The sequence below is a fragment of the Chlamydotis macqueenii genome, chromosome 18, assembly GCF_036417535.1.
Source record: "Chlamydotis macqueenii isolate bChlMac1 chromosome 18, bChlMac1.mat, whole genome shotgun sequence".
Lineage (NCBI taxonomy): Eukaryota > Metazoa > Chordata > Aves > Otidiformes > Otididae > Chlamydotis > Chlamydotis macqueenii.
This window is the reverse complement of record NC_141573.1, coordinates 1,198,304-1,209,681: the sequence shown is the minus strand read 5'-3', so window position 1 is coordinate 1,209,681 and position 11,378 is coordinate 1,198,304. Positions and strand designations below refer to the sequence as shown.

Below are 11,378 nucleotides of genomic sequence, written 5' to 3'. Positions count from 1 at the left end.
GCTGGCAACTGGCAGCAGAATCGATCTCAGCCCTGCAAAGGTGAACTCTGACGATGGTGCAGAGCCAAGAAGGGACGGCTCCTGGCTCGCGGCACACGCGGAAGACTCCTTGCTGTCATTTTAAGAGGCTCGTCAGATTTCTGTCAGCCCGGGTCCCGCTCAGCGCCATGGGTTACCAGAGGCGAGCAGGCGGAGCGGGATCTGAATGGGAATGGTTACAGACTGCCTCCCGCTCAGCCCGGTGAGAGGCCAGCTCTTCACCTCGCGCGGGAGGTCGGGCTTTTCCCTCCATCAGCACCTCTGCCAGCAAACGCAAAGCCAAGCGATCGCTCTGAACTGCTCGAAAGAAACACCTTCACACGTAGGCTGGTTTTACACAAGGCTGACGGAACCATTTTCAACCTGTAGCTCGAAGCGTGGCTGCCTGCGGAAGCTGCCTGTGCCCCCTCAGAGCCTCAGACACACCAGCCAGTCCCATTTCCATGAGGACAAGAGACACTGGCAGCCCTTCCACAAGCAGAACCAGAAAAGCAAAGGGACCAAGAGCAGCGTGGCCCGGACGGCTCCCGAGGGCAGCGGCTCTTCTCGCTCGCCCGATGCCAGGCCAGCCGTTCCAAACGTGCCGCTGCTCCGAGGGTGGGCCCTCCTGGGGTTCAGAGCAAAGGCAGATTTACCACTGGAACCAAATCTAAAAAAGGCATTTGGGTTTGGACGTTTTAGAGTTGTTGTTTAATCCCGAGACAGCGCAGCTGAGTGAGTTCAGAATTTAAGTTACAAAAAAAGAAAGCACTAGAAAATAATCTTGATACAAGAGCAATAATCAGCTGAGGTTCCCCACCCTGCACAGGGAATCCTGCTCCACAATCCGCCCAGCACAGCTGGGATGCTGCCGAGGCATTGCCTGCTCCCAGCACACGCTGGGATGGCAAACTGTCCTGGGTGAAAGTTACGTGGGGCAATCCCCAGAAGTGGGAGTTAGGATGCTGCCACCAGTTCTGGTTTTGGCCTGTTCTTGACGGGTGACGCTTCTGTGGAAGAGAAAGAAACTTGTTACAGAAACAGAGAAAGCGCATCATCTCCAGTCATCTCCTGGGGAAAAACTCAAGATCCCCTCCTCCGCAGAGCAACGAATGCTTGCACAACACCTGAACTAATAACAGCTCGCTACAAGTAACTCACACATCCTGCGCGCCCCTCTTTTTCACAGCTTCAGAACTCTCCCACCGCAGCACCAGCACAGCGACACAGACCTAGGGCAGCAGGCGACTTCTGGGAGGGCAGCGGGCAGGCAAGCTGTCCCCTCAGCCCTCTGACCTGACGCCACCAGTCTAAACGGGGCTCAGGCAGCTCGCGCAGCATGTGTTTCGTTTGGCCATCCTGCTGCCGACGCACAGAGATGACATCTGATCCGTGTTTACCAGTAAACGAGCACTGAACTGAGACCAGGTCCGTCTCCCACGTCCCAGATTTCTCCAGACTCCACACAGAGGAAACGGCTTTGTACAGCCCCTGGTTTCCACAAGCAGGACCTCCAGCTTCTGTGACCGACGGTCCAGTGTTCTGCTGTCCCAGCAGACTCTTTACCCGTTTGCCTTCTGGCACCCAGCTGAGTCCAGCTCTACCTCACTGTTTGTCCCCAAGGGCAGGCTCCACCTTCAGTTCTTCCGCACGGACAGACACCTGGTGACGCTCTGCGATGGCTCCTTCCCCACCGGGAAACGGGCCAACAGTGCCCATGTGGTCGCTCTCCTTCGTGAGCTCTCTCCCACTTCCCTCTCCACACCCAGCTGTGCAAACCCTGCCGCTGAGGTTTCGGATCGCTCAGGAGCAAACACACGTGTAGCATCAGTTGTGCGGAGCTCACGCTCCAACAAGCCCTGGAACTGTGGGACTCCAGCGACCCTCACCCAGCCGGTCCAAAGCGACCGTTGTTAGCTGAAGCACGGTCACAAGAGCTACGCAGCGTCAGGAGCCTCAGTGAAACCCAGTTCCGTGCAGTGTGGATGCCACTAGCTGTGGTCACAAAAAGTTGTTGCTGCGATGACAGGCAGGGGACTGGTTTGAGTGTCGCGTGAGAAAGCCTTGTCCGGGTCAAGCAGGGCGTCAAGGGTTCCTCACGGAGCTCCACACGGAACACGCGTGGGGGGTTTCAAGGCAGCTGGCACTCTCACAGCAGGTACAAAACGTGACTTAGGAACAGCAGGTGTAACAAAAAGGAACTTTTCAAGAAGAACGACCCGACGCTGACTGGACAAAGAGGCTAGAGCTTGGGGTCCTCCCGCGGTACAGGGCCAGCTGGGTCTGCCAGAGCTGTGCGAGGGAAGCTTGCTGAGCCCAGATCACCAGGGCTTCAAACCAGGAAGTTCATATTGCTAGGACCACACTGACAGCGGGAGAGGGTCTCGACTATTGCGCGGAACTGAGAAGAAGGATGAGAAACCAAAGCTGCAGAGCATACAGAGAGAGCGTACCTGGGACCTTTTCCGGGAGTGGCTCTGAAGGAACCTCTGGAAGCTCCATCTGTTCCTGCAAGAACATGAAAGACAACACGTGACACAGACCCCACACACCAGGCCACGGTCAGACTCTCACACCACGGCCTTGTGCAAAGACTGGGAACAGAATAGCAACATAAGAGATTTTGCGTACAGACTGACACTGCCCCAAGGACTGCAGGAAGGCCTCAGTACTGCCCAGTAAAGGAGAACGAGGATTTTTTAAAGTTATTAGATGAGACTTAACAGGACCCTGTACTATCTACGAGCCTCCTCCAACCAATGCCAGTTACAAATCCTCTCCTCAGTCCCCGCTGGCTGCACAGTTCCCACGGTGCAGCCAAGCCGAGGCAGTGTCTGTGAGAGCCACAGGCCCCAGAGATGGGTGGGGACGGCAACGTCCACCGACCTCTGCTACCTGAGCGGGGCCAGGACCTTCAAGGTCTCCATCTCAGTAAGAACAGAGATCAGCTGACTGCCACAGACAGCAAATAGAGTACAACCCTGAAAAGCATCCCACTTCCAAATCTCCTCAGTGCGCGGAGCGATTTGCTTGGTCTTTGACGACGCAGTAACTGGGCCTAACCAGGTACAACTGAGATCTCTGGCAGAATAAGATAAGCTATCGGGAGTGAGGGAAAAGACACTTTCTCCCCATCACAAAAAGCTTTCTGAAAACGTGGATTAAAAGTAATCACAAGAACATCAGGTTAGTCCTACCTGAGTAATAGCGTTTAATTCTTCTAGAATGGCATCTTCATCCTCCTCAGTCAGGCTGCCAGCCAGTATCTCATCTATTTGCTACGAAACAGAGGAAAAGACACATTTCAGCTAACAGCAGAGTGGCAGAAGCAGCTCCCTAGCTTGCAGATGCAAGCTTGTACACGCACACGGAACAGCAACACAAACACGGGTGAAGGGGTGCTCAGAAAACTAACAAAGCTAATTTTTCTGCAGGCAACTGAGATTTAAGTCCCAACCTGATTGCTTTTAAAATAAGGCTGCAAACACAGCGCACACCAGAGAAACGCTGTACAGCAGGCCGTCTCTGCTCACGCACACGGTACGTACCCTCTGGTACTCCACAGCATCCTGGGTTTCACCTATTATCCTTTCTACTTCTTCTATTGACATCACCTGAAGAAGAGAGACGAACATCCACACTGAGTGAGGCCTGCGAGGGGACGGCTACAAACCGGGGCTGCCGAGTCCAAGGCAAGCGTGCGCCCAGCTGACCCGGCCACGCGTACCTGGTGCATTTTGTTCAGACACTCGTTGCCTATTTTCAGGCCCTCGATGACCTTCATTTCGATCTGGGTGAACTCAATATCCTGGACCTGAAAGAGAAGGGAGAAGGGGAAACATCCCAGGCTGCCACACTCCCATCGCCAGCCACAAACTGCCAAGGCTCCCAGAGAAACTGCACGGGGAGGTCAGTGAAGAGCCCTTCCTCCACGGCACAAATGATTACATTGTGCCAGTAGCAAGACCCACGCACACAAAAAGCCTCAGCACAGGCAGCTGCCAGAGCACATCCAACAGCCCTGTAACCGATTTCCTCGCTGACGCTCTAAGCTGAGGCCACAGTTTCCATGGTCACCCCAGAACAAACACATCCCTTTCTGAAATCAGAGCACCGAGGCGAGCCCAAAGAAGTTTCTACTGCAGCTGTCCACACCACGACTAAAGCCGTAGTAATTTACAAAACACGTATGTAACGCGTAACCTGCGCTACAGACTCAAAACACAGGCATCACTTGGTTCTTTAAGGAAGAGCACCCCGCATACGATTTCAGAGACATCTGCCCTTCGCACAGAGGACTAAACCCCCCTAGGGCCTGACAGCTCCGATGCAATTCCACACGAGCAAACACCCACTCCTGAAAACATCCTTATGCCAAGCGTGCGCAGCAGGCCTCTCACAGCCTTCAGCAATCAATTCTCGCTTACCATCCGCTCCAAGTTGCTGATCTGGTTTTCTGTTTTATCTAGAAGTTGCTCTTGGTAACGCTTCTTCTTTAGCAAGAGCATGGCTTTTCTGAAGGGAAACAGGAGGAGGAAAACTCAGAGCAGAGGAAAACGAACAAGCCTAAAAGAATCACATCAAAGCCACGTTTGGGCTTTTTCCAAAAGAGAACAAAACCATGTGCAAATTAAATGACAACTCCGAGCTGCTCCCATGAAGAATCAGGATGAGCAAATTAACATTTGCTCTCTGGCACCTGAAAACGCGGGTGTATTTGTTCTGGATTAGGACTGCACCGGGCAGTTGTGCTGTAGCGACGCAGGGTGAGCTCCGTGCCACACAAGGCCTACGACACACACTCGAAACACCGTGTAAGGGGTGGCCACTGACGTGGCACCCGTACGCGCCCCTGACTCTCCCCGGTACAGAAGGAGAACCGCTTTTGAAAGAGCTGTTTTAGCACCAGCCACGGAACACGGACAGTCTCTCCTCGCTGTAAGTACAAAACTTTAAACCGAACCTCTTTTCTGAAAGAACAATCTGAGCTACCTCTGCAGCTCATCAGCGCCTACACTTCAGAAACCTCTCGCTCCCAGGAAAACGACCTTTATTTGGTGCTGGCCGGCGCCCGCCCCGCCGAGCGGCCCCCACTCACTCCTTCCTGCCCTCTCGCAGCAGCTGCCTGGCCAGCGCTCGCTCCCTCTCCAGGTTCAGGCTGATCCGCTTCTGGTACTGCCTCAGCTTGTCCCGCTGCTGCTTCAGTTGCTACGACAGGGACAGACAGACCGACCCCCGTCACGAGCCCAGCCCGGGCGGGGCCAGCACCCCCCGAAGGCCCCCACAGCCCCCCCCGCCCGCTCACGCGGGCCCGGTCCCCCCGTGTCACCGGCCGCACAGACACCGGGGCTGCATCAGCCGCCGCTGCGGGGACACGACCCACCCCCCCCGCCCCCCGACCTTTCCGAGCGTCCCCCGCAGCGCCGGGACCGCGCCCCGGAGCCGGGGCAGCTCGGGGGGCGGGCCGGGCCCGCCCGGGGACAGCGGCTCCGCCGTTGCCCGCGCAGGGAATCGCGGCGGCCCTGACCCAGCTGGGCCCGGCCTCCCCCGCTGCCCCGGCGCGGCCTGCAGCGGGGCGGGGGCTCCGCCGGGACGCCGGGCCGGGCCCGCCGCGCTCACCAGCACTGCCTTGTCCTGCTCGGTGACGCGGCTCCGCCGCTTCCGCCCGAAGAGGTTCCCCATGGCCCCGCCGCCGCCGCTCCTGCCCCGGGCGGCGCGGCCGCCCCGCCCCGGTCCCGTTCCTCCCGCCGACGGCGGCCGCGCAGGGCCCGGAGCCGCGAAACGCGAAAGCGAGCGCGGTGCAGGGGCGAGCACGCGCCGCTGGGGGGCGCTATGGGGGCGCGGAGCGAACGGGCGGGAAACGCGGGGGGCACGGGGGGCACGGGAGGGGCTGTAGGGGAGGGGGAGTAGAGGAGATTGGGGGCTATAGGGGATGGAAAGCATAGGGCATGAGGGAAAGCATAGGGATGGGGGTACAGGGGATGGGGGTACAGAGGATGGGGGCTATAGGAGATGGGGGGTACAGGGGATGGGGGTACAGGGGATGGGGGTACAGAGGATGGGGGCTATAGGAGATGGGGGATACAGGGGATGGGGGTACAGGGGATGGGGGTACAGAGGATGGGGGCTATAGGAGATGGGGGGTACAGGGGATGGGGGTGCAGGGGATGGGGTACAGGGGATGGGGGTACAGGGGATGGGGGCTATAGGAGATGGGGGGTACAGGGGATGGGGGTGCAGGGGATGGGGGTACAGGGGATGGGGTACAGGGGATGGGGGCTATAGGAGATGGGGGTACAGGGGATGGGGGTGCAGGGGATGGGGGCTATAGGAGATGGGGGTACAGGGGATGGGGGTGCAGGGGATGGGGGTACAGGGGATGGGGTACAGGGGATGGGGGCTATAGGAGATGGGGGTACAGGGGATGGGGGTGCAGGGGATGGGGGCTATAGGAGATGGGGGTACAGGGGATGGGGGTGCAGGGGATGGGGTACAGGGGATGGGGTACAGGGGATGGGGGCTATAGGAGGTGGGGGATACAGGGGATGGGGGTGCAGGGGATGGGGGTACAGGGGATGGGGGCTATAGGAGATGGGGGTACAGGGGATGGGGGTGCAGGGGATGGGGGTACAGGGGATGGGGTACACGGGATGGGGGCTATAGGAGATGGGGGTACAGGGGATGGGGGTACAGGGGATGGGGGTACAGGGGATGGGGGCTATAGGAGATGGGGGTACAGGGGATGGGGGTGCAGGGGATGGGGTACAGGGGATGGGGTACAGGGGATGGGGGGTACAGGGGATGGGGGTGCAGGGGATGGGGGGTACAGGGGCTGGGGGGCTGTAGGGCGGAGGCTGGGGCACTGAGGGCACTGCAGGAAATGGGGCAGGGCAGCTGCAGGGCTGTGGGGTGGGGATGGAGACCCCCTGCACGGACCTGGTCTGCGTCCCCATGTCCCCGCGCAGGAGAGGCCCTGGTGCTAACTGGGGTTTGGGGTCCCTGGGGGCGGTTGGGCAGGAGAAGCGAACGTGGCCCCACCACAAACGTCCCGATGGCGGGGAGAGGGGACGCAGCCGGGGGCCAGGCCACGGCAGCAGCCATCGCCGTCACCTCAGCTTTACAGGGCCCACGGGCCCGGCGGCTCGCACCGAGGGGAGCGCGGCAGCTCTGGGGGGTGCACGGGGCCTTCGCCCGTGGGGTGGGAATCCTGCCCCACGCCGCTCCCGCCTCCAGAGCAGTTCCCAGTTGCCCTTCCCGTCCCATGCCACAGCCCAGCCACAACCAGCTCCCAGGAAGAGCCAACGCAGCCGCCGTGCCCACGGCTGCCCTGCGCCTGCCGAGCCCAAACGCCACGATTTTTGGGTGCGCTGCGCCTGCAGCGCGGCACTGCTCGCCCCAAGGGATCAAAGCTCACTTAAACAATCCAGGTCTGCCAGGCGAGGCGCCAGAAAATGCCTCTCTTTCCCTGCTGCAGCTTCCCTCTGGATCACCCAACGCTCCTTTCGCGCTGCCCCGCACGCCCGATCACAGCTCCTTCTCTGAGGAGGGCGATTAGAGACTGGCCCCCGCTTCCACGCTGCCGCCGCAGACCCAGCGTCTCCCTGCAGCGCAGCAGCCGGGCGGAGGTGAAAAAGGACAGAAATAACACCGGGGGAACGTGGTTCCCTACGCCTTGGCCCCAGCGATGCCGAGCCCGTCGGATGCTCTGTGCCATTCAACCCCCACGGCCGTTGCCCCAAGGGACAGCGGGGACAGGACCCACCTCGGTGCCTTTGGCGGTCACCCCAACAGCTCCTCCCGCCAGCCGTTCCCCGCTCCTGAAGTCTCTGCTCTCTGGGTCTGACTGGGAGAGGGCCCCCGGCCCCCTGCGCGTTCACCGTTGGCACTGGAACAGGACCCCCACCCACTGTTCCAGTTGACGTGCCACAGCCGGTGCTGGAGAGCTGGAGCCGAGGCTCAGCCCCACGGGCGCGTTCCCGCAGAGCTGCGCGGCAGAAACGCTGTGGTTCTGCTCAGCCTCACAAGTCGCGACCTGCGCTTGTACAAGCGTCTTGTGCTGAGGGTCTCCACACGTAACCGGCCAGGGAAACGGCCCAGAGCTGTCACCCAAAATTTAACTTGGCTCCCTCTGGGGCCAGAGCTGCCCCCTCTCCCCACTCCCACACCAGGAAATGATCCTCAGACGGGGAAGTGTTTCCGCATTTATTTTTATTAACCATTTATTTGTTTGTAATTGTTTTACTCTCACATTACAATCCTGTGTTTTTTTAATATTTTTTTTTTATTTTTGTAAAATAAATAGAGATAAGTGAACTTTTAGGTAGGATGCTCTCCAGATCCTTGGTTAAACTCCATGATTGAATCTCTGCATCAGACCTGTGAAAATACAGCCCACACACGCACACGCTTAGATGAAAGCTAAACAGGCCGAGTTCGTTAAAAACCCATCTCCTGGCCGCAGGGGCTGGCGGGCACTGGGAGCACTGGCAAGGAGCAGCAGCAGCTTCCCACTACGCACCTTTGCGTTTTGCCAGGTATTTCTTGTTCCTTTAATGAATACACTGATACAAGTTAAAAATCTATCGTTTCTTAAGCTGTGTATGTTAATCGGTTACGCGCAGACCCCAGACTCCAGCTCCACGCTTCCGGCGCCCCATCGGCCCCGGCGCGGGCAGGGCGGCGCAGACGCGCACTGCTGGGACCGACGCCAGCGCAGCACGGGAGCGGGTCGGGAAGAGGCACAGCTCTGTTAGACCATAATTGAACTTTTGGTAACTCCAAAGTGGACTTCTAGGTAGTTTTCCTTACGTTTAAAGCCTTTGATTCATCATCCTGTGAAGCGGCCCCGGCCTCCCTGCTGCAGGGCGCACGGGGCGGTGCTGGGGGTAAGGACACAGTGCCCAGCGTTGGCATCTGCTCCATGGACCCTCACCAAAGCGAGTGTCCAGCCGTGCGTACAGCACTTTGCAGCGAGCCTTGGACAGCCACCGGGCCACCTCCAGCACCCCTGCACGGCCCAGCTGCCTCAGCACACAGAGGAAACGGGATTACCCGGGGTATAAGCAGAGACGCTCAGGCACACCCCGCAGGCGCCGTGGCAGAGGTGAAGCTGCCATCCGCACAGGGAGAGAACGTTTCTCGCTCCTTCCCTCACTGGTATTTCCTTCACCGTCAGCCTCACCACTGGCAGAGTTTACTGGGAGCCTGCAGACCCCGTGATACCAGCTGGAAGAAAAATTGAGGACTTGACTCAGCAGGTCAACCTTTGTCACTGCAGCGATTTCTGCACAGTGCAAGTTCTGTTCCTGGCCAGCTAAACGGTGCCTCGGCAGCATCTGAAAGAAACCTGCCCTTTGGCTTCGCCTAGCCCTTCCCCACACCCATCTCCAGACCCATCATGGGTTTCAAGGGACAGAAACATTCATTACTCGGACGTGGAAGGTGCGGAAGACGGATCGGGCTTTCCCCTAGATAGCTGGGACGAAGCCATTTTGCTCAAAGCAGGATGACTCGCTGTGTCCCCTCTCTTTAGTGACTCTCCTGTGCTCGGACCATGGGTGGTTACGTTCCCAGTTCTGAGGGGACAGACAAGCCACAGCCACGTCCGCACGATGTGCGCAGCTGCACACACACAGCAGCACGTGTGCAAATTCTCCTGACCACCATCTTGCTGAATATTAGCGTACTAGAGCGAGACGAAAGCCTGTAGCTTGAACCTGGAGCCTCCCACGCTGGCTGGGCAGAGCTCCCAGGCTCTCAGACGTGTTTGTGGAGTTCACTGTGGGCAGGAGGACAGTGACTGCAGAAGTAACGGTGACGGCGATACCCCAGACCTCCCCACCAGCACCGTGTGGAAAGCGGTTAATGAGTGACTTGCTCCAGGCTCGCTGGGATCCGTTCTCTTTCTTCCCTCTTCTTCCCATATGTGCAACATTACGGTACGGTGGCATCCTGCTCTACTCCTGTCATCTCCTCAAGCCCCTTTCCTCAGGATCCCTGCCGCCCCTTGCCCCAACACAGCCTCCTGTCTCTGCTTCCACTGGAGAGGACGCTGCAGATGACGAGGTCCGTGCAGAGGAGACACCTTCCCACCTCCCTCGCCCTCACATGGGCAGTGCAGGAGCTCGTATATTGTGCTGCAGATGGACAGCTCCGGTCTCGCTGTCCCATGGAGGAATCAGTGTTTGGCACAGGGCAGGCAGCAGCTGGAGGGGTCCCGCGGTCCGGGGGAGACCCAGAGAACGCAGAGCTGTAGGCGAGTCCTGGCTGCAGTCCTTAAAGAACCTACGCTCCAGCAAAACAACGAAACAAAGACTAGAACAGAAAGCCCTTCTCAAGGGTATTGCCTCGTGCAGTCCTTCCAAGCTCAGGAGCCGTGTTTCTAACAGAGAAGCCAACCACTGGAAACAAAAATAAACTGTTTCTGTTCTGTAGCTTTTAAAGGATATAGCTGGGAGGGTGGGGGGGGGGAAAAAAAAAAAAAAAAAAAAAAAAAAAAGGAGATTGTCTCTCTTCCCCTTGTCAAAATCATCAGTAGCTAAGTCAGAAAAAAAATGTTCAAGTTATGGGTTGCAGCAGCAGCCAACACTAAACATTCAAGTCGATAATTTCACTATGTACACCATGGGTGAGACACGGCCCTGCCCGCTGGGACTCCTCCTCCAGTGCCGCTGCCACAGCCGCTATCTGATCCGCTTCTCCACCGAGTACACCGAGATGTAGTAGTCATTGCTGCCGACGGCCAGGTGGGGCTGCGGGGAGAGCAAAGCAGCGGTAAACGCACAGGTGCCACGCAGCACATCACCGGCGAAACGGTCACGGTCGGCATTTGCAGCAGTAACGCCCAGATGCTCAAAAGCTCCTACGCGCATCTGCCAGCGCAGCTCTGATGACATTTCTGCCAGCACCCACTCGTCTCAGCGAGTTATGTGCCCACTGCAGCCAGAGGGGGAAATTACGGTGACTATTAGCTGCCAACCGCTAACATAATTTTTCTAAATGACTGCAAATCTGCTAGTTAGGAATCGCCCGGACGGAAAATGAGCGCTCCCTGCACGGAGAGGCCCAGGAACAGCCCCCGCCGTGACGACAGGGCTTTGTTCGCGTGCTTATTTCAAGAGCAGAACATTCCCAGTGACTAGCCACCTCTTCCTCCATCCCCCAGACTGCAGGACAGCAAAACCGCTGTTCAGCTCTGCCTAAATGCCTTCCTTAACCTCCTCCTGTTCTTCCCATCCATCCATGTTGTTTCCTTAAGCTTTCCATCTCCTCCGTTTACTCTCGTCTCGGGGTGAGCAGAAGTCCATAATGCAGATGGGCACCTGCCTCATAATTAAGCAGCAACCAGATTCTCTCCCTAA

General features: G+C 58.1%; 2 protein-coding genes across 3 annotated transcripts in view; both read right to left on the bottom strand.

Moving 5' to 3' along the window:
* Positions 1 to 706: 706 nt before the first annotated feature.
* Positions 707 to 5,750, bottom strand: CHMP6 (charged multivesicular body protein 6). The gene is made up of 8 exons (XM_086762734.1): positions 5,638 to 5,750; positions 5,117 to 5,226; positions 4,446 to 4,533; positions 3,746 to 3,832; positions 3,567 to 3,632; positions 3,216 to 3,296; positions 2,472 to 2,526; positions 707 to 1,028 (listed from the first exon to the last, which is right to left on the bottom strand). The coding sequence occupies exons 1-8, from the start codon at positions 5,698 to 5,700 to the stop codon at positions 976 to 978; spliced, it is 603 nt and encodes a 200-aa protein (XP_086618860.1). The 5' UTR covers positions 5,701 to 5,750; the 3' UTR covers positions 707 to 975.
* A 2,458-nt stretch (positions 5,751 to 8,208) lies between these two features.
* RPTOR (regulatory associated protein of MTOR complex 1) overlaps positions 8,209 to 11,378 on the bottom strand; it is a 141,203-nt gene continuing 138,033 nt past the window's right edge. For both annotated transcript variants that reach the window (XM_086762678.1, XM_086762679.1), the window contains 2 exons: positions 9,365 to 10,769; positions 8,209 to 9,323 (listed from right to left, as the gene is read on the bottom strand). In XM_086762678.1, coding sequence (XP_086618804.1) covers positions 10,701 to 10,769 — 69 coding nt within the window. In that variant the 3' untranslated portion in view covers positions 8,209 to 9,323; positions 9,365 to 10,700. The remainder of the gene's footprint in view (positions 9,324 to 9,364; positions 10,770 to 11,378) is intronic.